The 26,872-nt window shown below is 49.0% G+C and overlaps 1 protein-coding gene across 1 annotated transcript; it reads left to right on the top strand.

Annotated features, from left to right (window-relative positions):
- Positions 1-26,564, top strand: EIF3B (eukaryotic translation initiation factor 3 subunit B). Its single transcript, XM_048494337.1, has 19 exons — positions 1-576; positions 9,603-9,795; positions 11,158-11,277; positions 11,369-11,426; positions 11,944-12,072; positions 12,842-12,999; positions 14,598-14,729; positions 14,823-14,889; positions 16,337-16,383; positions 17,367-17,577; positions 18,333-18,405; positions 19,061-19,183; positions 19,841-19,919; positions 21,185-21,323; positions 22,207-22,332; positions 22,755-22,832; positions 22,972-23,080; positions 24,462-24,578; positions 26,020-26,564. The coding sequence occupies exons 1-18, from the start codon at positions 75-77 to the stop codon at positions 24,563-24,565; spliced, it is 2,448 nt and encodes an 815-aa protein (XP_048350294.1). The 5' UTR covers positions 1-74; the 3' UTR covers positions 24,566-24,578; positions 26,020-26,564.
- Positions 26,565-26,872: the final 308 nt, after the last annotated feature.

Raw genomic sequence — 26,872 nt, 5'->3', positions numbered from 1 at the left:
CGCACATGGCCTGGTCGTAGGCCGCGCCTCCTCCTTTGGAGTTTTCTCGTCCGGCCGAGCGGCGGCTTCTCGCCATGCAGGAGACCGAGGAGAGCCCGGCGGCTCCGGCTTCGGCCCCGGAGGAGGCCGGCTCGGCCCCGGAGGAGGGCAGCCGGGCCGAGGAGGAGGAGGGCAGGCCGGCCGAGGAGGAGGCCGGCCGGACCGAGGAGGCGGAGGCCGAACCCGAGCCCGAGGCGGCGGAGCCCGAAGCGCCCGAAGCGAAGCCCGAGGCAGCGGGCGAGGCCGAAGAGGCGGCTGAGGAGGGGGACGGCGAGCCGGCCTCACCTCCGCCGCCTCCTACTCCCGAGGAGACCACTGAGGAGAGCCCCGCCCTGAGGGAGGAGGAGGAGGAGGAGGAAGAGGGCAAGGAGGAAGAAGAGGAAGAGGAGGGCAAGGAGGAGGAGGAAGAGGAGGAGGAGGAAGGCTCCGAGGAGAAGCCCCCCGAGGGGAAAGGCGAGCCGGAGGAGGAGGAGGAGGAAGACGAGGGCGTCTCCTTCAGCGACCCCGAGGGATTCGTGGATGATATCGAGGAGGAAGGTGCGGCCTGTGCACGACAGCCCCGCGGGGTAGGCCCCGGCTGAGAGAGGGGCTTCCTAAGGTCGAGGCTGGAAGGGCAGCTGGCCCAAAGGCGGCCTGTCAGGGCTGTGGTGCCCTCTCTTTTAGGTTGCTTTCACAACGGCCTTGCAAAGTGGGCCATGCTGAAAGAGCAGCTGGCCAAAGGCTGTCAGTCAGGGGCTGTGCTTTCTTTTTTTTCTAGACTGCTTTCATGACAACCTTGGGAGGTAGACCGGACTGAAAGAGCAGCTGGCGCAAAGGCAGTCCACCAGAGCTACAGTTCTTCTAGACTGCTTCCACAACAGCCTTGTGAGGGAGACTAGACTGACAGAGTGTTTGGCCCAAAGGCAGTTCACCAGGGTTACAGTTCTTCTAGACTGCTTCCACAACAGCCTTGTGAGGGAGACTAGACTGACAGAGTGTTTGGCCCAAAGGCAGTTCACCAGGGTTACAGTTCTTCTAGACTGCTTCCACAACAGCCTTGTGAGGGAGACTAGACTGACAAGAGTTGTTTGGCCTAAAGGCAGTCCACCAGAGACTACAGTTCTTCCAATTCTTTCACAATGGGTTCCTGTGAGGGAGGCTAGACTGAAAGCGTTTGGCCATTCAAAGGCAGTCCACATACAGAGCCATAAGCAGTTCTTCTGGTAGCTTCTTCTCACTTGACAACCTGTATCCCGAGAGCTAGACTGGCGGCGTTGGCCCAAAGGCAATCACCAGGGTTAAGTTCTTCTAGGACCCTTCTTTCTAGCGATCCTGTGAGAGTGGAGCTGAAGACTGAGCGTTTGGCACCAAAGGCAGTCCACCACAGAGCTACAGTTCTTTCTAGACTTCTCCCCAGCGGCCCTGTGAGGGGAGGGGCTAGACTGAAAGAGCGTTGGCCCAAGGCAGTCTCACCAGAGCTACAGTTCTTCTGAGACTTCTTTCTACAAATTGATCCTGTGAGGGAGGCTAGACTAGAAAGCGTTTAGCCCAAAAGGCAATCTGCCAGGGTTGGTTACAAGTTCTTCTGAACTTCTTTTCACTACTGATCCTGTGAGGGTTGCGGCTAGACTGAAAGAGCTGTTTGGCCCAAAGGCAGATCCACCAGAGCTACTGTAGTTCTTCTAGACTTCTTTCCCTGTGAGGGAGGCTAGGACTGAAAGAGCGCTTTTGGCCAAAGGCAGAACCACACCAGAGCTACAGTTCTTTGAGACTTCTTTTTCCCAGCGGCCCTGTGGAGGGAGGCTAGATCACTGAAGAGCTGCGTTTGGCCCAAAGGCAGTCCACCAGAGCTACAAATTCTTCTTTCTAGACTTCTTTTCACTTGAAGCGGCCCATAGCAGGAGGGGAGACTAGACTGACAGGAAGCCGCTTTGGCCTGTGCTAAAGGCAGTCCACCAGAGCTACAGTTCTTTCTAGACTTCTTTCACTTGACCCTGTGAGGGGAAAAGGCTAGACTGACAGAAGCTGCTTGGGCCCAAAGGCAGTCCACCAGAGCTACAGTTCTTCTAAGACTGCATTTCACCATGATCCTGTGAGGGGAGGCTAGCAGACTGAAAAGAATGTTTGACCCAAAGGCAGTCCACCAGGGCTACATGTAGTTCTTCTAGACTTCTTTCTGCAACTGACCCTGTGAGGGAGGCTAGACTGAAAAGAAGCGTTGCCCCAAAGAGCGGTCCCACCAGAGCTACACAGTTCTTCTAGACTTCTTTCACAGCGATCCTGTGAGGGAGGCTAGACTGAAAGAATGAGTGTTTGACCCAAAGGCAGTCCACACTTAGGGCTACAGTTCTTTAGGACTTCTTTTCACAATCTGCCTCTGGCCCTGTGAGGAGGCTATGACTGAAAGAAGCGTTGCTGCCCAAAGGCAGTCCACAGAGCTACAGGTTCTTTCTCTAGACTTCTTTCACTGCTTGATCCTGTGAGGAGGCTAGACTGAAAAGAAGCGCCGTTTGGCCCCAAAGGCAATCTGGCCAGGGTTTTCACAGTTCTTTCTTTCAACTAGCGATCCTGTGAGGCGGCTACGGCTAGACTGAAAGAAGCTGTTTGGCCCAAAGCAGTCCACCAGAGGCTACAGTAGTTCTTTCTAGGACTCTTTTCTTTCACAAGCAGCCCTTGTGGAGGGAGGCTCAGGACTGAAAGAGCAGCCTTGGGCCTCCAAAGGCAGTTCACCAGGGTTACAGTTCTTCTAGACTGCTTCCACAACAGCCTTGTGAGGGAGACTAGACTGACAGAGTGTTTGGCCCAAAGGCAGTTCACCAGGGTTACAGTTCTTCTAGACTGCTTCCACAACAGCCTTGTGAGGGAGACTAGACTGACAGAGTGTTTGGCCCAAAGGCAGTTCACCAGGGTTACAGTTCTTCTAGATTGCTTTCCCAACAACCCTGTGAGGGAGGCTAGACTGAAAGAGCGTTTGGCCCAAAGGTGCAGTTCACACCAGAGCTACAGTTCTTCTGTAGACTTCTTTCACAGAGAGCCCTGTGAGGGAGGACTGGGAGACTGGAATAGAGTGTTTGGCCAAGTGCCTAGTGCCCACCAGGGCTACAGTTCTTTTCCAGAATTCTTTGCCTACTTGGCTCCTGTGAGGGAGGCTAGACTGAGAAAGAAGCGTTTGGCCCAAGCGCAGTCCACCAGGCTACAGTTCTGCTGAACTTCCCTCTTCAACCTTGATCCTGTGAGGGAGGCCCCTAGGGACTTAGACTGAAAGCGTTTGGCCCAAAGGCAGTCCACCAGAGCTACAGTTCCTTCTAGACTTCACTTTCAACAGCACTTGTGCAGAGGGAGGACTAGACTGAAAAGAGTGTTTGGGCCCCAAAGGCAGTCCACCAGGGCTACAGTTCTTCTAATCGACTTCTTTCAACAGGCCCCTGTGAGGGAGGCTAGACTGAAAGAGCTGCTGGTTTAGCCCAAAGCAAGCAGTCCACCAGAGCGCTACAGCCCTTCTTCTAGACTTCTTTCTCACTAGCGATCCTGTGGAGGGAGGCTAGACTGAAAGAGATGTTTGACCCAAAGGCAGTCCACACTGGGGCTACAGAAGTTCTTCTAGACTTCTTTCTAGCAGCCCTGTGAGGGAGGCTAGTAACTGAAAGAGCTGTTCTTTAAAAGGCAGTCCACAGAGCTACAGTTCTTCTAGACTTCTTTCCTACTTGATCCTGTGAGCTAGACCTGAAAAGAAGCGTTTAGCCCAAAGACAATCTGCCAGGGTTACAGTTCTTCAGACTTCTTTCTACTTGATCCTGTGAGGGAGACTAGACTGACAGAGTGTTTGGCCCAAAGGCAGTTCACCAGGGTTACAGTTCTTCTAGACTGCTTTCACAACAGCCTTGTGAGGGAGACTAGACTGACAGAGTGTTTGGCCCAAAGGCAGTCCACCAGAGCTACAGTTCTTCTAGACTTCTTTCACAATGGCCCTGTGAGGGAGGCTAGACTGAAAGAGTGTTTGGCCCAAAGGCAATCTGCCAGGGTTACAGTTCTTCTAGACTGCTTTCACAACAGCCTTGTGAGGGAGACTAGACTGACAGAGCGTTTGGCCCAAAGGCAGTCTACCAGGGTTACAGTTCTTCTAGATTGCTTTCCCAACAACCCTGTGAGGGAGGCTAGACTGAAAGAGCGTTTGGCCCAAAGGCAGTCCACCAGAGCTACAGTTCTTCTAGACTTCTTTCACAACGGCCCTGTGAGGGAGGCTAGACTGAAAGAGTGTTTGGCCCAAAGGCAGTCCACCAGGGCTACAGTTCTTCTAGACTTCTTTCACAACGGCCCTGTGAGGGAGGCTAGACTGAAAGAGCGTTTGGCCCAAAGGCAGTCCACCAGAGCTACAGTTCTTCTAGACTTCTTTCACAACGATCCTGTGAGGGAGGCTAGACTGAAAGAGCGTTTGGCCCAAAGGCAGTCCACCAGAGCTACAGTTCTTCTAGACTTCTTTCACAACGGCCCTGTGAGGGAGGCTAGACTGAAAGAGTGTTTGGCCCAAAGGCAGTCCACCAGGGCTACAGTTCTTCTAGACTTCTTTCACAACGGCCCTGTGAGGGAGGCTAGACTGAAAGAGCGTTTGGCCCAAAGGCAATCTGCCAGGGTTACAGTTCTTCTAGACTTCTTTCACAACGATCCTGTGAGGGCGGCTAGACTGAAAGAGCGTTTGGCCCAAAGGCAGTCCACCAGAGCTACAGTTCTTCTAGACTTCTTTCACAACGGCCCTGTGAGGGAGGCTAGACTGAAAGAGCGTTTGGCCCAAAGGCAGTCCACCAGAGCTACAGTTCTTCTAGACTTCTTTCACAACGATCCTGTGAGGGAGGCTAGACTGAAAGAGCGTTTGGCCCAAAGGCAATCTGCCAGGGTTACAGTTCTTCTAGACTTCTTTCACAACGATCCTGTGAGGGCGGCTAGACTGAAAGAGCGTTTGGCCCAAAGGCAGTCCACCAGTGACCCTGTGAGGGAGGCTAGACTGAAGAGTGTTTGGCCCAAAGGCAGTCCTGGGAGCTACAGTTCTTCCAGACTTCTTTCTGGCAGCCTGTGGGGAGGCTAGACTGAAAGAGCGTTTGCCCCAAAGGCAGTCCACCAGAGCTACAGTTCTTCCAGAATTCTTTCACAACGGCCCTGTGAGGGAGGCTAGACTGAAAGAGCGTTTGGCCCAAAGGCAATCTGCCAGGGTTACAGTTCTTCTAGACTTCTTTCTGGCTTGATCCTGTGGTGACTAGACTGAAGCGTTTGGCCCAAAAGGCAGTCCACCAGAGTTACAGTTCTTCTTCTAGACTTCTTTCACAATGGCCTGAGGGACTGAGAGCGTTTGGCCCAAAGGCAGTCCACCAGAGCTACAGTTCTAGACTTCTTTCACAACGGCCCTGTGAGGGAGGCTAGACTGAAAGAGCGTTTGGCCCAAAGGCAGTCCACCAGAGCTACAGTTCTTCTAGACTTCTTTCACAATGGCCCTGTGAGGGCTGCTAGACTGAAAGAGCGTTTGGCCCAAAGGCAGTCCACCAGAGCTACAGTTCTAGACTTCTTTCAACTTGACCCCTGTGAGGAGGCTAGACTGAGAAAAGCGTTTGGCTAGGCAGTCCACCAGGGCTACAGTTCTTCTAGACTTCTTTCTAGCAGCCCTGTGAGGGAGGCTAGACTGAAAGAGCGTTAGGCCCAAAAACCATACACCAGAGCTACAATTCTTCTGAACTTCTTTCTAGCTGACCCCGCAGTGAGGGAGGCTAGACTGAAAGAGCGTTTGGCCCAAAGGCAGTACACCAGAGTTACAGTTCTTCTAGACTTCTTTCACAACGGCCCTGTGAGGGAGGCTAGACTGAAAGAGCGTTTGGCCCAAAGGCAGTCCACCAGAGCTACAGTTCTTCTAGACTTCTTTCACAACGGCCCTGTGAGGGAGGCTAGACTGAAAGAGCGTTTGGCCCAAAGGCAGTCCACCAGAGCTACAGTTCTTCTAGACTTCTTTCACAACGGCCCTGTGAGGGAGGCTAGACTGAAAGAGCGTTTGGCCCAAAGGCAGTCCACCAGGGTCTGTGTGTAAATCTAGTCGCCAGGCGCAAATGTCCCCAGTCCTATAGCGAGAAAAAGCTAGTTGGCCACCACTGTCCCGCCTTTGAGCTGTCATTTGCCACCCGAGGTTTGGATAGGTTTTTAAAATGTAGGATTTTTTTGCCATACTCCACTGCGTGTTGAAAAAAAAATCCCCGTCTCTGGTTTCAGGCCCCTTCCACGCATGCAGAATAATGCGCTTTCAATGCACTTTGCCGCTGGATTTTACTGCGCAAAATAGCAAAATCCACTTGCAAACAATGGTGAAAGTGGATTGAAAGTGCATTATTCCGCATGTGCGGAAGGGGCCTCAGTGCACGCTGAAGGACTTTATGATATGGGAAGGGTATTTGGTAGGGAGTGTGTGTGGCTCAGTGGTAGAGCATCTCCACACAGGAGGTCCCCCGGTTCAATCCCTGGAATCCTCAGATAAAGACATCAGGTGGTTAGTGCTGGTGAAAGACCTATGACCCTGGACAGCGACTTCCATCCTGAACAGACAGTAAGGACTTGGATGAAGCAAGAGGTTGATTAGCCTCTTGTGTTCATGTAACAGAAAGAGACTAGTTCATGTAATGCAGTGGTTCTCAACCTTCCTAATGCCGCGACCCTAGTTTAATACAGTTCCTCATGTTGTGGTGACCCCCAACCCTAACATTTATCCATTTTACAGATGGAGCACACTGATGCAGAAAGTCTTAGGCGACTCCTGTGAAAGAATTGTTCGATCCCCAAAGTGGTCGCGACCCACAGGTTGAGATCCACTGATGTAACAGGAAGCGACTAGAAAACAGTCAATATTTACGGGCCCTTGACTGTTTGTGGATATTGGTTTTCATAACAATTGATTTGCGTGCAGCATCCATCCAAACAGGAAGCCAGTAGAGGAAAACCTTTGGCTGACCTCTGTTTTCCGTGCGTTCAGTTACGTGGTTTGATGTTTGCAAACCTTTAAATGAAGGGATGTTAGTCAATTACTTCTGTGCTTAGCAATAATTCTGAGTCTCAGTTCGCTGTATCTAAGCTCACAAGAAAGCGATTAACCGGGTGAGAGGTTTGGTGGCATATTTATTCTCCCCTTTGCACACAGTTTGTTTTGGGTTGAAACTGATTAGCTACATGGAATTGTTAGAATGCAAAATTAAGGTCAGATTTCAAAGCAGCTGCTAGACAGTTTACCCCAATATGGGAGCTCTATGTACCTTCCGGCCCATGCAGGTACATCAATAGCATTTCTTATTTGGGACAGTTTCCTGTGTTTTAAGTGTATGAGCCTACCCTGAGGTTTTTGACTTTCTCGACCTTGCTGTTGTCGAGTGACGTTGTGAATCCAAGGATGCGTTTACATTTTGAAGCTCAGGTTTTTCTACCCTGTTTCCCCAAAAATAAGACCTACCCCAAAAATATTCCCTGGCATGATTTTCCGGGATTTTTGGAAGTTGCCTGAAATATAAGCCCTACTCCAAAAATAAGCTCTAGTTACAGATTCCCCGGTACAGCTGATCTGGTCACGTGGGGGGTGCAAAATCATGGGGGGGGGGGATAAGACATCCCCTGAAAATAAGCCCTAACGCATCCTGTGGAGCAAAAATTAATATAAGATCTTGTCTTATTTTTGGGGAAACGTGGGTATTTCATATTTTCCTTTTGTATGTGGAGGAGCACAAACCTCAGGGAACGGTTGGGTCTTTTTGCTGAGCTGGAGCGTGTGCACATTTCATCTGAGGTTGGGTGTGTTTGTGTTGCATCCATTTCGTATCAAAAGAGGCAAACACTGTGCATATCCACGTGGTGTTGAGTCACACAGCTGACGTATGGCGACTCTGTGTCAGGGTTTTCAAGGGAAGAGGCGTTCGGAGGTGGTTTGCCATAGCCTGTCTTTGCACCAGTTGAAAGAGTTCTGACTGAACTGTGACTAGGCCAAAGGTCACCCAGCAGGCCTCATGTGGAGGAGTGGGGAATCGAACCCGGTTCTCCAAACAGCAGCTCACCACCACACCATGCTGGCTCTTCTTTCTGAAGCTAGAAGTGACTTAAAGCCTCTGAAATGAAGTTTGTAAATTAAAATATGGATAGAGGACATCAGAGGGCATCCTCTTTCTGCTTTTGGCTGTCTGCGTGTGTTTGTACGCAACTGGAATGTGTCTGACCAGCTGCTATGCTCTGATGCGGCAGCATATTGTGTTTAGTGCATGCCATATATTAGGCCCTTGGGAGCGTGCCGTACCTGGTTATTAACTTAATCTAGGACATAGACGTTAAACACTTTCTTGGTGAAATATAGATTTCAGGCCGTGACTATACAGTGAAGTCTTGGAACGTTTTGTGCACCATCTTTATTATCACCAAGCAGACGGGCAAGTGGGCGAAGGCGTGCAGATGGCTCTGTTTGCTGCGTGATTAAACTGAATCTGTCTTTGAAAGCAGGGAAAACTTGTTCTTCGGCTGTAATTAGAGCGCTTCAGTGTAATTATAACCATGTCCTAGCATACAAAGCTTTCCACCCGGAGGGCCCGTACCTTATGACTATTTTTGAGAGGCAGTGATAGGCATCTGTGAGGGCAACAAAATATTGTGGAGGCGTCATTAGTCCCATGGCCTGGCCACTATAGCAGAGCTGATAGGGGGGAACAACCTAGCACCGTGGCCACATCCATCTGTCCATTCTCCTTTCCACCAGAAGTTAGGTGGTTCTCCTGAGAGCCAGCGTGGTGTAGTGGTTAAGAGCAGGTGCATTCTAATCTGGAGGAACCGGGCTTGATTCCCCACTCTGCCACTGCGGAGGCTCATCTGGTGAACCAGATTAGCATGTGCACTCCAACACATTCCAGCTGACTGACCTTGGGCTAGTCACAGTTCTTCTGAGCTCTCTCAGCCCCACACTTCACAGGGTGTTTGTTGGGGGTGGGGGGAGGGAAAGGAGTTTGTAAGGCCCTTTGAGTTTCCTTACAGGAGAGAAACGGGGGATATAAATCCAACTCTTTTTATTTCTGTCTCCACAACCCCCTATGGTGGGGGCAGAGAGACCGATTGGACCCAGGTCATCCTCATAGCTGAGTTAGGATGTGTGCTCAGGTCTTTCTGGTTCTAATGTGGGGCGTCAGCCACTTGCTCTGCTGTAGTGGCTCTTGATGCCGTTGTGGTTTGAAAAATCTGTGGGGAGACCAGCACATGTTACCAGGAGGGGTGCTAGGCCCCAGATTCGCCCGTAGAATGTTGCACAGTTTCTCCCAAAATCACAGGGGCGCTGAACCTGGTACACAGCAAAGAGAGCATAGCATTCAAATAAGTCTTATAAGAAGCGTGGACTGCTCCGATTTTAATATCCCGAAGAGGTAGCAAATTGACTTCTACGGTAATATACAGAGGCTTATTTATTGGAATGTTTACCTAACACAGTTCATTGATTTCTGCCCTGGAATACAATCGTGCGTTCAGTTACGTGGTTTGATGTTTGTTTCCCGAAACTCTGTGCACCAATTTATTTTCTCTTTTTTCCCCTCCCACAGAGTTACTTGAAGACATTTTTCAAGAACGTCCTCAGGAGGCAGATGGGATCGATTCGGTGGTCGTCGTGGACAACGTCCCCCAGGTCGGGCCAGACCGTCTCGAGAAACTGAAGAACGTCATCCATAAGATTTTCTCCAAGTTTGGGAAAATCACCAATGAGTTTTACCCGGAATCTGATGGGCAGACGAAAGGGTAGGCATAGGAACACACAAAAAAACCCAAAGTTTGGGGCTTCCTTCTGAAAAATGTTGTTCCGAGTCTGGGAAAGTTTGATCACTGGAAGAATCAAGTTGTAAAAAATCATAGACCATTATAAAGCCTACTTGTCTTATGTCACAAAAGACTGTGGGAGTTGAGTGGGGGAAAAGTGGTTCGATCAGATAGCCAGCGTGGTGCAGTGGTTAAGAGCAGCTGTCTCTCATCTGGAGAACCGGGTTTGAGTCCCCTCTCCTCCACATAAGTGGTAGACTCTTGTCTGGTGAAGTAGATTTGTTCCCCTGCTCCTAAATACGAAGTCTTTGGGGTGACCGTGGCACAGTCAAAGTGATCTCCGAACTCTCTCAGCCCCACCTACCTCTCAAGGTGTTTGTCAGCCTCCTTGAGTTTCCTTACAGGAGAGGAAGGCGGGATACAAATCCAAAGTCTTCTCCTTGGGCCATTCACAGTTCTTCAGAGCTCTCCAAGCCCCACCCACCTCACAAGGTGTCTGTTGTAGGGAGAGGAAGGGAAAGGAGCTTGTAAGCCACCTTGAGGAGAGAAAAGTGGGGTATGAATCCAAACTCTTCTTCTTCTCCTCCTCATCTTTCTCCTCCTCCTCCTCTTCTTCTTCCTCTGTTCGTCTCTTGCCTTGAAATACCCTGTGGGAATTGCAGGAAGCCAGCTTTGACTTGATAAGAATTTCCACCACCAAATATGTGTTCTGGTGACTCTGGTGTGATGTGGTGAATGTCTCTGTTCCTGTTTCCCAAGCTCCTCTGCATTCTCCCCTCTAAGTATTTCTCCCTCCCCCAGGTTGACTTTTTCGTTCTCACAATACTAGAACCAGGGGGCATACATTGAAAATGCTGGGGGGAAGAATGAGGACTAATAAAAGGAAACACTTCTTCACGCAATGTGTGATCGGTGTTTGGAATATGCTGCCACAAGAGGTGGTGATGGCCACTCACCTGGATAGCTTTCAAAGGGGCTTGGACAGATTTATGGAGGAGAAGTCGATTTATGGCTACCAATCTTGATCCTCCTTGATCTCAGATTGCAAATGCCTTAGCAGACCAGGTGATCGGGAGCAACAGCCGCAGAAGGCCATTGTTTTCACATCCTGCATGTGAGCTCCCAAAGGCACCTGGTGGGCCACTGTGAGTAGCAGAGAGCTGGACTAGATGGACTCTGGTCTGCTCCAGCTGGCTTGTTCTTATGTTCTTATGATGTTGGGCGGAGGAAGATGTCAGGTGTGGTGGGGTGTCACCTTGTGAGCTGGTGGCGGTGACACTTGGCCTATAGTTCCATTCGCCGCCTTGCGCCGGCAATGCAGTCTTGAACCTTTGTTTACGGCAGATATATTTTCCTGGAATACACGTCTCCCACCCACGCTCTGGATGCCGTGAAAAACGCAGACGGCTACAAGCTGGACAAACAGCACACCTTCAGGGTCAACCTCTTCACTGACTTCGACAAGTGAGTACGGTCGTCGCCGCTGTCTGCCCCGGTGCCGTCCCCTCGGCCATTCGAACGCCTGTCCTTGTAACTGAATCATTCGCTTCTGCAGGTACATGAACATCAGCGATGATTGGGAGATCCCCGAGAAACAGCCTTTTAAAGATCTGGTGAGCCTTGAAAAGTGTTTTTTTGTGGCGTGTGAGCTACCACTGAGGCAGTTCTGAGCATTAATGCCCAGTGTGGTGTAGTGGTTAAGAGCAGGTGGATTCTAATCTGGAGAACTGGGTTTGATTCCCCATTCCTCCACCTGAGTGGCGGAGGCTTATCTGGTGAACCAGATGTGTTTCCGCACTCCTGCATTCCTGCTGGGTGACCTTGGGCTAGTCACAGTTCTTGGGAACTCTCTCAGCCCCACCTACCTCACAAGGTGTCTGTTGTGGGGAGAGGAAAGGAAAGGAGCTTGTAAGCCACCTTGAGTCTCCTTACAGGAGAGAATGGTGGGGTATAAATCCAAACTCTTCTTCTGTATTTGTGGTTGGGGACTGTGGAGGTTTCGTGGGCTTCCTCCAAAGTAAGCCAAGAGGACCTCTATTTTATTTTAAGGAAATTCTCATAGGATGACTGTGTGATGCCCTTCTTGGCCATCTTTCCTTCCCTTCTTTGAACAATCTCCCACCTCCACAGGGGAATTTGCGGTACTGGTTGGAGGACCCGGATTGCCGCGATCAGTACAGCGTGATCTTTGAATCGGGAGAACGAACCACCATTTACTGGAATGACGTCAAGGAACCTGTCTCCATCGAAGAAAGAGCTGTGAGTCTCTCTCGGGATCTTCCATACGTCTTGGGGTCAACGGCTGTAAAACAAACAACAACACAACCCCAAATCTGTAACGTTATATACAACATTCAGGTGCTAGACATATGATTCGGCCCCACTGTCAGAAATACCTTCAGCGGTTCTACTAGTGAAAATAATTCATATATTGAAGCCAAATACACTGAGCGTAACAAATGAGACGTGATAGGTCTTGCAAACCGAGGGCCATGGTTTCCTTTGTGGAACCCATCCATCTTGCACTATTAACTACTGAAACTGCCACATAGATAACATGCAGGAATCCCTGGTTTCGGACCGCTGGGCCAACTCTACCAGCTCTATTGCTATCCTACTCTACCGGGCCGGGCCAACTCTACCAGCTCTATTGCTATCCTACTTTTCGGCTAGTCAGCATTCAAGGCAGCCTACGAAACCAACTGTTAAATAATAATAATAGGTGTTCAGTAAGAATAAATCATATTCAAACTTATGGCTTAGAACATGCCCAGATTTCTCTTGTCGGAGGTTCATTGGATGCCAAGAAGCACTTTAAAAAGTGAGAGATTTCGTCCAAGGCTGTTTTGATGGTTTGAGGCCAATATCAAGGTAGTTCTTGGCTGCCTTGCCGTTCATGGATGTTCAAGATGTTCAGGTCCCATTCAGAATTTACCAGGTGACATACTTAGCAAAGGGCAGTGCAAATCAAACGAGATGAGATCCAGTTTGAGGTCTAACCTGTATTCTCTTTTCTCCCCCTTTCTAGCGATGGACGGAAACTTACGTGCGCTGGTCTCCAAAGGGCACCTACCTGGCTACCTTCCATCAGAAAGGTATCGCTCTGTGGGGCGGAGAGAAATTCAAGCAGATCCAGAAATTTGGCCACCAAGGGGTTCAGCTCATCGACTTCTCGCCTTGCGAAAGGTATTCTTGTCGGGAACTTGAAATGATTCTTCAGCGGGTGGTCGTATGCCAAGTGTTGCCTTCGCCACGTACATGGTTCAGAGGCTGAGCTTTGCGTGTCCGGTGAAACCGTAACCAGTTTCCATTCGGTTAAATTTGCGCCAGTTCTCAGCCCCTTGGCAGAGAAGGGAAACGTTAAATTCGCTTGTTCCATTGCGTCACAACATTGCCTCGCCTTCAGTTTGTTATAATCGCCGGAGCACTGGACGGTGAATTTGTGTTTCTGCATTTCAAATACTGCCTTCTTTTCTTGTGTTGGAAGCAGCTTTAGTGAAACAAGACCTGCGTCCACACATGTTTTTGTGCCTGCTTAAAAGGTATTGGAGGCTGAGGGGAACTTCCTTTGTTTATCCCCTAGACTGTTCTGTTAAGGGAAAGGGGTTTCCTCTTATCACAGCTTTCAGCCCCCTGACCCTGCTGTCTTCCCGAATCAGTCAGAGAAACCTGGGGATGTACAAATCCAGAACAGTGAATCAGCCATTGTATTGTTTTGTTTGGTACTTGTGTGCGTACTGTTATTGGTGGTTGGTCATTACTTGGCTGTGAGTTTTTATTGTCTGCATTATTTTCACGGTTTGGTGGTCTTGACTGGATCCATTACCCTCCTTGGGGGTCTCACTTTGGAGAAAGGCAGGCTTATAAATGCAGATAGCTCTCCATGTTGAATCCCTCCATGTAGCCTATTGGATGTGGTCAGTTTATCTGCTAATGAGTTTAATTTGCAAAGGAAATAAAGGCAGAATGTTTTCAAGGGGGTTGTGGGTTTTCCGGGTTGTATGGCCATGTTCCAGTAGCATTTTCTCCTGACGTTTCCCCTACATCTTTGGCTGGCACCCTTTCATCTTTTGCCTTCAAAACCCTATGAGGAGTTGTTATAAGTCGCTGACAACTTGACAGTACTTTCCTCCACCACTAATAGTACTCCTGGGAACACAGACAGCGAAAGACTTTCACTAGATCAGGGGTCTGCAACCAGTGGCTCTCCAGATGTCCATGGACTACAAATCCCATCAGCCCCTGCCACCATGGCCAATTGGCCATGCTGGCAGGGGCTGATGGAAATTGTAGTCCATGAACATCTGGAGAGCCGCAGGTTGCAGACCCCTGCACTAGATGATAACTTCTGTAATTATAATTCAGGAAACCTATTGGGATCTCTCTCAGAAGTTGAGATTGTTGTTTTAGAATGGTGCGGGTAAGAGACACGCTGTGTGCTTTTAGGTGCGTGCCTTTTTAAACAATCTTCATATTTATTTTTTAATTGCGGTGGTTCCCAACCTGGGCATGCAGACCCCCCAGCATACCCCACAGAGTGTTTGTGGGTACACGGAGAAAATTACGTAATGAGGGGGTAAAAGTTTTAGGGAAATGGGTTGCCAAGGGGTGCGCGAGCGTAAAATAGCCTGGGAGCCACTGTTGTATTGAAACCTCTCGTTTTCATTTTGTTGATGATCCTACCAGCCTACTGTTGAAGGGATCAAAAACAAAACGACGTTTGGATTTGAAATAAAGGCACAGCTGCTGCATCCATGTAATTTTCATCTCTTTTTAAAATGAAGATACATGGTGACCTTCAGTCCTCTGATGGACACACAGGACGATCCTCAGGCTATTATTATATGGGACATCCTGACAGGACAGAAGAAGAGAGGGTTCCACTGCGAAAGCTCGGCCCACTGGCCCATTTTTAAGTAAGTTGGCACGATGGCGGCCGGTTACAAAGGATGCGGTTGTCAGGAAAGGGAAGCCGTCGGTCTGATTCCTTGACGTTTTTGCTCACTCAGGTGGAGTCACAGCGGCAAATTCTTCGCTCGGATGACTTCCGATACGCTCAGCATCTTCGAGACGCCCGTAAGTCTTCCTCAGTAAGACTCCGTGAAACTCTGAGCTCGGCATCCAAAGTTGCCGAAAGTACTTGAACTCGGGGGGAAAGCAGCGTTTCCTTGTGTGACTGCAAGTCTCCTGCTTGTTGGGGGAAGGCAGGGTGCGATATTGGTTGTGTGGGTGAAAATAACAAGGGTGGATCTTGTGAAAACGAACTAGGTCGAGCGCCTCACGCTCTCCTGTGCCTTCTTTCCATCGAGGCCCTTTCCTCCCCTGTTACACCTGCTTGAGGTCATTCCACCCCTAAGCTGGGAGAGTGAAACCATTTTGCCTTGTTCTCGGGTTTTCCGTTCCCAGTTTTAGTGGCCCGTATCCCCACTCGATGTCCTGACCTGGGTAGCCTGGGCTGGCTTGATCTCGTCAGATCTTGGAAGCTAAGCAGGGTTAGCCCTGGTTATTCCTTGGATGGGGGACCACAAGGAAGCCCAGGGCTGCTAGGCAGAGGGAGGCAATGGAAAACCACCTTGAAAACCTTAGAGCAGTGGTGGCGAACCTTTGGCACTCCAGATGTCATGGACTACAATTCCCATCAGCCCCTGCCAGCATGGCCAATTGGCCAAAGGTTTGCCACCACGGCCTTAGAAAGTCAGCTGTGACTTGATAACCAAACCCTCTTCCCTCGCCCCCATAATACCCCTCAATGACTACTGCCGGCCTCCTTATGGGGTAGTTTCTGGATTTTCATCAGAGTTTCCAGAAACAAGCTAGCAATGATGTAAGGTCGGCGTCTGCTGACGTCTGGCGGCAAAGCACTTGCCCTTTCTCATACTGACATTCTTGGTGAGTACTATAGGTCAGTGATGGCGAACCTATGGCACGGGTGCCAGAGGTGGCACTCGGAGCCCTCTCTGTGGGCACGTGCACACAGAGTTCATCATGTGAGGGCGGAAAATCACACCCACACCCACACACACATCTAGACTGACCTGGGCCACTAAGCACAACATGCGTGCACCACGGTGAGCAGGGAGGACTCAGCTGGTGGGCCTGGTGTCTGTGCTCCAGGTGGCTGCTGCCTGGGGGGGGGGGGGGGCGCGCAGAGGAGGCAGAGATGCTAGAGAGGCACAGAGCGGTGCGCGTGGGACTTGCTGGAGGCTAGAGCAGGCTACCCCCTGCCCAAGCAGGTGGGGTGGAGGAAGAAGGAGCCAACCGTTTTTTTCTAAACTAAAACCTCAGCATTCAGGTTAAATTGCCGGGTTGGCACTTTGTGATAAATAAGTGGGGTTTGGGTTGCAATTTGGGCACTCGGTCTCAAAAAGGTTCGCCATCACTACTATAGGTTCTGTGGAGTTCCTTCCCAGCAGCAAGGAGGGAGGGTTACATCTTTTGTAAGTCGAATTTGAGACCGATTAGCACGTGCTGGGTCAGATGCGACTGTTTGCTAAATTATTCGTGGTGCTGTTTCTCTCCCTAGTCGATGGGTCTGTTGGACAAGAAGAGTTTGAAAATCAGCGGGATCAAGTGAGTACACCTCTTTTTTCCCCTCTTCATTGAGATCTGAATTCCTTAGAGCCCTCCAGGGGTGGGCTGTGTACCAAATCTAATAAATAAACAAACAACAAATAAATAATACACAGCCCTAATGCTGACTGACATGTGGAAACCAATGCCCCCATTGCTGCTAAGAATAATTCCTTCCTTATTTCCCCTCGCTGGACCATCCGTGGGGCCAAGGGTATACGTGTTAGCTTTTTTGAACTTAAACCCCCCGCCCCCACTGAAGTGATGCCTTTGATCCACTTGTACAGTGCCCTATCTAAGATGCTGAGGAAGGTTGGCTGATCCACAAGGATCCACAAGGCCTCTGTGCCCTGTTGGTGGTCCTCCAGAGGAACTAGTTGGTCATTGTGTGAGACGGGATGCTGGACTAGATGGACCCTCACTGGTCTGATCCAGCAGGGCTCTTCTGAGGTTCTCATGGAGGTCTTGGCCTCTATGCCTGTTGGTGGCCCTCCAGAGGAACTGGTTGGTCACTGTGTGTGATGGGATGGTGGACTAGGTGGACCTTCACTGGTCTGATCCAGCAGGGCTCTTCTGAGGTTCTCATGGAGGTCTTGGCCTCTATGCCTGTTGGTGGCCCTCCAGAGGAACTGGTTGGTCACTGTGTGTGATGGGATGGTGGACTAGGTGGACCTTCACTGGTCTGATCCAGCAGGGCTCTTCTGAGGTTCTCATGGTGGTCTTGGCCTCTATGCCTGTTGGTGGCCCTCCAGAGGAACTGGTTGGTCACTGTGTGAGATGGGATGGTGGACTAGGTGGACCTTCACGGGTCTGATCCAGCAGGGTTCTTCTGAGGTTCTCATGGCGGTCTTGGCCTCTATTCCTGTTGGTGGCCCTCCAGAGGAGCTAGTTAGATGGGATGGTGGACTCGGTGGACCTTCACTGGTCTGATCCAGCAGGGCTCTTCTGAGGTCCTCATGTGTTTTTTTTTTCTAATTCCACAGAGATTTTTCCTGGTCTCCGGGTGGCAACATCATAGCATTCTGGGTGCCAGAAGACAAGGACATTCCCGCAAGGGTGACGTTGATGCAGCTGCCCTCCAGGCAGGAGATCAGAGTCCGGAACCTGTTCAACGTGGTGGACTGCAAGCTGCATTGGCAGAAGAACGGGGATTACCTGTGTGTGAAAGTGGACCGGACCCCCAAGGGTACACAGGTACGGGGTTTAAGCTTAGGCGTCACCTATTCCGTTTGGCCACTCCTAGCCCTTGTTTGTTGAGTGAACCTGGCAAAGTTCTTTCAGAGTTACAATTCCCGTCGACCTCCCAGTAACCAAGTGGGGGTTCAAATGAAGTAGGTTTATTGATCAGAGGCTTGCCAACAGGGTGCCCTTTGGCTTTGGCAGAACTGAGGAGGTAACAGGTTGTTTCTAGTTAATATCTCTAAATGGCACCATTTCCCTCCAACAAACACCATGCATCTGAACAGAATATTTGGAGGTTCTGCCTCTCCCGACATCGGTCAAGCTCTCTAGGATTCTGCCTTGCTTTGGGGTGTGAGCCTTTAGGCCTGCTCAGAAAACCAACTAAATGTTGGAGCAGCAGTGGCATAGGAGGTTAAGAGCTCATGTATCTAATCTGGAGGAACCGGGTTTGATTCCCAGCTCTGCCGCCTGAGCTGTGGAGGCTTATCTGGGGAATTCAGATTAGCCTGGGCACTCCCACACATGCCAGCTGGGTGACCTCGGGCTAGTCACAGCTTCTCGGAGCTCTCTCAGCCCCACCCACCTCACAGGGTGTTTGTTGTGAGGGGGGACGGGCAAGGAGATTGTCAGCCCCTTTGAGTCTCCTGCAGGAGAGAAAGGGGGGATATAAATCCAAACTCTCCTTCTTCTTCTAAAACAGTCTGGCCCTTCCTAGAAAACATTGCAAAGGCCCAACACTGCCTTCTTTTCCTTCCGTCTGTTTTTAGGGTGTAGTGACCAACTTTGAAATATTCCGCATGCGAGAGAAGCAAGTTCCAGTTGATGTAGTAGAAATGAAAGGTAAGGGATGGTTCCGGCTTCTGCCTTCTTCCATTCTGGGGCAAGTCGATAGTAATTTGCGGTCCCAAGTCTCCAACTACTCTTCTTCGTTTCCTCCTTTAAAACGTTTTGTAGTTGCTGTTTTTAACCTCGCAAGCATTCAAGGTGGTTTACAACGCAGGTTAGAATAAAATTCAGTAACTTATGTTAAATCATTGATTGTAACATGTTTTAAAACTTTCAGCAGGCAGAAGAACTATTCAAATTTTTATTTATGAATTATATGCATTTTTATTTATGAATGTATTTTTATTTGTGAGTTATATGCATTTTTAGCCCACCTTATGCTTGCTGACTGGACACAGCAAGGATATTAAATGCAGTTGAGTATAAATGGTTTACAATGAGTGATATGGTTGATGGTGGTGTAATTTGAGAATAGATGTAACACAGACAGTGTATAATGAATTTGAGTGCTGTCCGGTGTCTTCCAGCGGGGTCTACTGGTGTCTTTTTCTGTCTGCTGCACTATACACAGTGGTGGTGTTGCGTTTCTTTGTGAACTTTTCTGGGGAGGGGGCTTGCTGAATCCCTGACATTCTCAGGATGCAGCACCCGACTTTGAATCCGTTGATATCGTTGTGCTGATCCGCCTGTGCCCCCAAACTTCCCCCAGAAAGCATCATAGCCTTCGCTTGGGAGCCAAACGGAAGCAAGTTTGCTGTGCTGCACGGAGAAACGCCACGGATATCTTGCTCCTTCTATCACGTGAAGAACAACGGGAAGATCGAGCTCATCAGTAAGTCAGTTTCGGCCGAGCGAGGAGGGGGGCTTGCCTCAGAGCTGGCTTTGAACCGTATGCCGTCTCAGCAAGAGGCCTACAGTTTAAGTCCTCGAATGTCCCGCCCTTCTGACAAACGTAGCTCAAGTTGGGGGTGAAAAACTGGGAGCGTGAATGAGAGTCAGTTCCCGTTCCACGGCAGAGGCGTACACCAGTGTTTGAAATCGGTGCAAATGATGCCATCATTTGGCGATGGTTGTGGCAGCATTTGCTTCCTGGTTCGTGAATGGCAGTCTGGTTCCCCGTTCTCTACCACGCTCTGCCTTCAGCCAGTACTTTACTGGTGTTGTCTCTCCACACGACCACATTCTTTCTGTGGCTGATAATATTTTTAGCCAGTTCCTAAGAAGGCCACTCCGAGCGCTCTGAATTTAAGTTTCCAAAGAAGCGAGAAAGCCACAGTTGAGCTCTACAATTCGACAGTCCTGAGACAGCAGGGAATAGTAGCAAAAATCTTTTAGTCAGGCTATATCTAGCTTTTAAAATTTGGGGGAAGGGGGTGGGGGTTCTTTTTAGATTGCACTTAAGGAAGAGTCGTTAACTTGGTGAAATGAAAAGGCATCGGGGGGGTCGCAGCTGTTCTGGGTTTTAATCCCCTTTGGGTTTGTTTTTCAGAAATCTTCGACAAACAGCAAGCAAACACGATATTCTGGAGTCCTCAAGGACAGTTTGTGGTGCTGGCTGGACTCAGGAGGTAAGCGTCATCTGTGGGGAAGGCGAAGAGAGCACGCCGGCCGCAAATGGTGGAATCTTGATATTTTTGCCGTTTGCGGGGCCGTCTCTCTGACAGTGCAGAGATAGAGAGGAACATTTATTTTAAAAAATCTGGGTACTTTTGAAAGGTGTGTTCAGAGGTAAGATGCTCTTAGTCAAAAATCCAAAAACATAAAATAAATAAAACGATGTGGTGCGTGTAGGCAGGAAAGATTTTGTTGCCAGTACTTGGTGAGTGAGTTACTAATCGTGTTCGCGTAGTTGTGGTCTGTCTGTCTGGAACAAATTCCAGAAGAGTGGCTGTCTTAGCTTGCAGGAGCAATTCATCCAAGAGTCCTTATGACATTTTGGTATGATTGCTAGCCGGTAGTGTGGGAGAGGACGCTTGGTTGTTAAACCAGTTTTTCAAAATTGAATTTCTCTGCTGGCCTCCACTCTTTACAAGTAACTTTCACTTAACAGTGAGGAAATAATTTTCTGATTGTCTCAGAAGGGTGGGAGCCAATCTTAAGTTTTCTAATCCCTAGTTATGAAAAGTTGTGGCTTCCTTCCTTCCTTCCTTCCTTCCTTCCTTCCTTCCTTCCTTCCTTCCTTCCTTCCTTCCTTCCTTCCTTCCTTCCTTCCTTCCTTCCTTCCTTCCTTCCTTCCTTCCTTCCTTCCTTCCTTCCTTCCTTCCTTCCTTCCTTCCTTCCTTCCTTCCTTCCTTCCTTCCTTCCTTCCTTCCTTCCGTCCTCCCTCCCTCCCTCCCTCCCTCCCTCCCTCTTTCTCTCTTCGTTTCCCTTTCTCTTTTTCTTTCTGTTTTTCTTTCTGTCCTCCTTTCTCTCCCTTCCTTTCTCTTCCTTTCTCTTTGTTTCCCTTTCTCTTTTTCTTTCTGTTCTCCTTTCTCTTCCTTTCTCTTCCTTTCTCTTTGTTTCCCTTTCTCTTTTTCTTTCTGTTCTCCTTTCCCTTCCTTTCTCTTTCTCTCTTTGTTTCCCTTTCTCTTTTTCTTTCTGTTCTCCTTTCTCTCCCTCCCTCTTTCTCTCTCTCTTTGTTTCCCTTTCTCTTTTTCTTTCTGTTCTCTTTTCTCTTATTTCCCTTTCTCTTTTTCCTTCTGACTTTCTCTCTCTCTTTGTCAAGTATGGAAATGAAAACTTGCCTCTCAACCATTCAAAACAGGCCTCGAGTGCATTTTGGGTAGCTTTAAGTGCTTTAGAAAAGAGCTCTACACACAAGGAGATTGGCATTTTCCTCTCTTTCCTTGCGCAGCATGAACGGTGCCTTAGCCTTCGTCGACACATCCGACTGCACCATGATGAACATCGCCGAGCATTACACAGCCTCGGACGTGGAATGGGACCCCACCGGCCGATACCTCGTGACTTCGGTGTCTTGGTGGAGTCACAAGGTATCGTCAAGATTATTGTTTTGTGCCCTCTTCTGCCTCGAGTCTTCAAGGCGATCTGTTTGAACTTAGCTGACAGACGGTTTTTGGGAAGACTGCCAGTGCTGGGCCAGAAGGCTGATCTCCCTGGTTTCGTGTTCTCCACTGACTACCGGAACCTCTCTGGGGTTCTGAGCAGGGAAGGGTCTTCCCACCGTCCCCCTTTAAGCACCAAGCCCAGAATCTTCATGCAAAATCCGGTTCTCTTCCACGGTTCTGCAACCTTTCTCCTCTGGGAAGCTTTGTTAAAGTTCCGTTTCCCATGATTCATGGTTGCTTCTGTACCCCATCTGGAAGAAGATATAGGAGCTTCTGAAGTGTCTTTGTTCACAGTGAGATGCCCTTAAGTGTTTCTGAAAGCCAGCGTGGATTCTAATCTGGAGAACCGGGTTTGATTCCCCCCTCCTCCGCCTGAGTGGCAGAGGCTTATCTGGTGAACCAGATGGGTTTCCGCACTTTTACGTTCCTTCTGAGTGACCTTGGGCAAGTCACAGTTCTCTCAGGACTCTCTCAGCCCTTCCCCCCGCCACCTCACAAGGTTGTCTGTTGCGGGGAGAGGAAGGGAAAGGACCTCGTAAGCCGCCTTGAGTCTCCTTCGGAGAGAAAGGTGGGGTAGCAATCCAAATTCTTCTTCTTCTTAATCCTTCCAGACCAGGACACTTGTTACCACGTAATTCAGACATTAATTTCCCCACCTATAAGAGAACATATTAGGTAATGTCGTTTAGAAATACCACAGCAGGAGGGAGGGATTGTTTGGATTCAGGTTTCTAGTTCTCACGAGTGACGTATATACGTTGCACCAGAATGCTGCGCCCCACGTAGCTTGACGGAAATGTTTTCCCAGGTGGACAACGCCTTCTGGCTGTGGACGTTCCAAGGTCGTCTCCTCCAGAAGAACAACAAAGACCGATTCTGCCAGTTGCTGTGGAGACCCCGGCCGCCTACTCTGCTCACGCAGGATCAAATAAAGGTGTCGTGGCCCTTTGAATGCCCAGCTCAGTACAGCCAGTGGGGACGGGCGTTGCAGGGTAGAGCACAGTGCTAGGGGAAGAGTCGTAGCATTTGGACAGAACGGATGCAAATCCCAAACCCTCTGCAGGGAGAAATTTTTGTTCTCCGCTACAAATTTTCTGACGCCTGGGCGAGATTCCAGTTTTGGGTTAATCGGATTTATGGAATCAGAAGCTCCCTCGTAGCAGTTTAGTTGCTGTTGAGGATAGAGAATTGGTAGGCAGGCTCCTAAACCTGTGAAAAAATCCATAAAATTCAGGGCTCCTTCGCAGACCAGGGTTAAGCCTGCAGAAAATACCGAGTGCTCTGTGGGAATGCTTTGTAGCCACGAGGCTTCTGGCTGTCGGGCACCGATCTGATCTCCCCTTTCATATTCTGCAGCAAATCAAGAAAGACCTGAAGAGATATTCCAAAATCTTTGAACAGAAAGATCGTCTGAGCCAGTCTAAAGCCTCGAAGGTAAGCTGCTGCCGTCAGGGACGGAAAGCAGGACGCAAATAATAAAAGAAGGCAAGTTGTGTCTGGAAGCAGTTTTCCCGGGAAGTTCCTTGACGCGATGAAGGCTTCATGGGGGTGGTGTTTATTTTTTTTTCCGCAGGAGCTGGTTGATAGGAGAAGGACGATGATGGAAGAGTTCAAGAAATACCGCAAGATGGCCCAGGAGCTGTACTTGGAGCAAAGGAACGAAAGGCTGGAGTTGCGAGGCGGTGAGTTAGTGAAACGCGCCCCAGACCTGTAACATGGATCATTTCCTTTGGCTTTTACATTTCCGTTTCAAATTGTGGCTAGAGCTTTTTTTAAAAAATCTGCTACTTGCGATTGCTATTATTGGGCAGCTTCTAGCCAAAGCTGTACGGTCGTTAATGTGTTTGAAATGCTTTGTTTTTCTTTTTTTTATAAACCATTCCTGGGTGGGTTTTTTTGTGATTGTCATTGTTGAGCCAGGGGACTGAAGTCTGTAGAACAAACAAATAATCTGAAACGATCCATAAAGCCGGAGGCCTGTTCCATCCTGTAAAGTCATGGGGAGAGATTGGGAATGCTTTTCCTAACAGAGGTGGGCCTGCCTGAACAAGGGCAGTGTGGCCTTCATCAGTCCGCAAGTTCCACAGCTCTAGCCATACCCTGTCGTGAAGGACGTAGTGGTGCAGAGCAACAACACAAGCTTTTATTGGCATATAAAACAGGACAAAATTTTAAAACAAAACAAGGTTAAGAAATACAGTTAAAATTACTAATTTCCAGTATAACATTTGCAACAGTTTCACAAAAGAGCACATCCGAGCTGTTCAGGAGATTGGGTATCTTATAACACTCATGCCACTGAGAGCATTGCAAGAAAATGGAATTCATGTATTTCATGCGTATCTTATTGTATTTAGGGCATAGAAACAAAGAATGGTCAAGTGTTTCAACCGTAGTCATATCACATGAACAAACTCTTTTAGAACATTCCATATTCTTAAATCTTCCCTCCAGCAGAGCTGATGGCAGCACATTACATCTTGCAGTAGCCAAGGCTCTCCTCTGGGTGGGATTAATCAGCAGACGAAGATATGCTGCCATAATTCCTCGCTCGCATGGGATTAATAATGTAGTCGGAGAACAGGCTGTCTTGGCAGCACGAGTCAAATTATGAAAATCAAGATCCAAGAGCCTATTCTTAACTAGTCTGAAGGCTTCCACCTTTGTGAGCATAAGGAGTGAAGTGGTGCAGAGCAAGTGTACTCTAATCTGGAGGAACCAGGTTTGATTCCCCGCTCTGCTGCTGGAGCTGTGGAGGCTTACCTGGGGAACCAGATTTGCTTGGGCACTCCAACACACGCTAGCTCGATGACCTTGGGCTAGTCACAGTTCTTTGGAGCTCTTTTAGCCCTACCTGCCTCACAGGGTGTTTGTTGTGGGGGGGGGGGAAGGGAAAGGAGTTTGTAAGCCCCTTTGAGTCTCCTTACAGGAGAGAAAGGGGGGGGGATATAAATCCAACTCTTCTTCTTTTCCAAGAAGCGCTTCCTGTTTTCAGGGCCTCTTCTCTTGCCATCAGATTATCCGAGTTTTCATTGCCTCTTGTTTCTCTCTCTCCCCTTCCAGGTGTGGACACAGATGAGCTAGACAGCAACGTGGAAGATTGGGAGGAGGAGACCATTGAATTTTTTATCAATGAAGAAATTATCCCCGTTACAGAGTCGGAGTAGTCCGAAAGCCGTGGTAAAAAAAAAAAAGATTTTGTAACTAGGGAACCGGGGCGGTGCTGAATTGCTGGGACATATATAATATTGATATTGACAAGCTGGAATGGGTCCAGAGGAGGGCCACCAGAATGGTCAAAGGTCTTACAAAGTGAGGCTTAGGGAGCTGGGGATGTTTATTTTGATGAAGAGAAGGTTAAGGGGGGACATGATAGCCATGTTTAGATATTTGAAGGGATATCATGTTGGTGAGGGAGTCATGGGTTCAAGGTAAAGGAAAAGAGGTTCCACCTCAACATCAGGAAGAACTTCCTGACCGTCAGGGCTGTTCGACAGTGGAGTTCACTACCTCAGAGTGTGATGGGAGTCTCCTTCTGTGGAGGTTTTTAAAGAAAGGCTGGATGGCCATCTGTCAGGAGTGCTTTGATTGTGTGATCCTGCATGGCAGGGGGTTGGACTGGATGGCCCTGGGGGTCTCTTCCAACTCTGTGATTCTATGAATATTAAAAACTGTACACACTCTGTAAGTTGGGGGTTGGAAACTTTTCTCACGCTTATTTTCAGCACCGTCCTGTTCTTCTTTTGGGGGGGAAACTGAATTGGCCTGCGAAGCTTTTGCTATCTGAGTCACGCAATTTCCTCATTTTTTTTGCCAAACCTCTGCTGGCAGCATGCCTCCCCCCCACTGAAACATTCAACATAACGGAACTGGAAGTGGTGGAAACTGTAAAGGGTTTCCCAGGCCAGAGATGGTTTGCCGTGGCATACCTCTGTGTCATGGCCTTGACCTTTTTAGTGGTCCAAGGACTAAAGGACTAAACCCTGCTTAGCAAACCTTGACTTCCGTGGTGGTCTCCCATCCAAATTCTAACCAGGACAGACTCTGCTTAGCTTCCAAGATAAGATCGGATCAGACTAGCCAGGGCCATCCAAGACAGGTGGAGGCTGTCAGGTGGAGGCCTTTCTTTCTCTTTCCCCCTCCTCTAAAACACTTGACAGATCTGGGAGGGACGGGGCCCCCAATCTAGTAACCGTTCAAGAGCTACCATTCAAGAGCTTAGGGAGCTGGGGATGTTTATTTTGATGAAGAGAAGGTTAAGGGGGGACGTGATCGCCATGTTTTGATGATTGAAGGGATGTCATGTCGAAGAGGGAGCAAGCTTGTTTTCTGCTGCCTCAGAGACGAGGACACAGAGTCATGGGTTCAAGGTGAAGGAAAAGAGATTCCACCTAAACATTAGGAAGAACTTCCTGACCGTCGGGGCTGCTTGACATTGGAATTCGCAGCCTCAGACAGTGATGGAGTCTCCTTCGTTGGAGGTTTTTAAACTGGATGGACATCTGTCAGGAGTGCTTTGATTGTGTGTTCCTGCGTGGCAGGGGGTTGGACTTGATGGCCCTCGGGGGTCTCTTCCAACTCTACGATTCTGTAAACATCTTCTCTTTCTGCCTCTCCGCAGCGCCAGCATATCTCGTACCAAGAAAGAAGCCACTCGTTTTTCGGAAGGCCTTTACACATCTTTGGAAATTTTAAAACCCATCTTCTCTCTCTGGACGGTTGAATGAGCAGGGGTCGTTCAGTCTGACACTGTAGTGCCTTCTCTGTCCTCACTGCCTTCTGTGGGGTCTTTCGACAGGCACTGCTTTTACATTTTTATTCCTGTATCGGAGGAGGGTCAAGTTTTCTTCTTTTTGTTTCAAGAAAAGGAATCCACCGCCAGCATTCGCGGCTCGACTCCCCAGAGGCGCTCCCTAAAATCAAGTTGCTCAACAGAGCTGTCTCCCTCAACAGGCAGCCACGATGCGTCCGTTTGCTGAAGACTTTTCCGGTGTCCCAGGCGCACGGATGGGAATGGATTTCGGGTGGGGGGAAACCAGCAAGAGGGCAGTTCTCTGCACCGTGGGCGTCAGCGTGCCCCCAGGACACTATAGCGGGCTTTACCCTCCTCCTTTCAGATTGTGGCAGTTGAACATGGAAATAAAGCAGACCTATATGCTTAACAAAGAAAGTGTGTCCTGTGTTTTCTGAAATTGGCCTGTTGCAGAGGTCAATTTAAAACTGACCCTGGGGCAGCATATATATATGTATATATATGTGTGTATATATGTGTTTATATATATATGTGTGTGTTTATATATATATATGTATGTATGTATGTATGTATATATATGTTTATATGTTTATATATATATGTATATGTATATATGTGTGTGTGTGTGTGTGTGTGTGTGTATATAAATTTTATTCATTTGAAACATCTCTTTGAAATGCGGCAGTAATGTAGTGGTTAAGAGCAGGTGCATTCTAATCTG

Source organism: Sphaerodactylus townsendi, linkage group LG04 (assembly GCF_021028975.2).
Source record: "Sphaerodactylus townsendi isolate TG3544 linkage group LG04, MPM_Stown_v2.3, whole genome shotgun sequence".
In the NCBI taxonomy this organism is placed as follows: Eukaryota; Metazoa; Chordata; class Lepidosauria; order Squamata; family Sphaerodactylidae; genus Sphaerodactylus; species Sphaerodactylus townsendi.
Note: the sequence above shows the minus strand (reverse complement) of the source record. Positions and strands in the feature narration are given on the sequence as shown.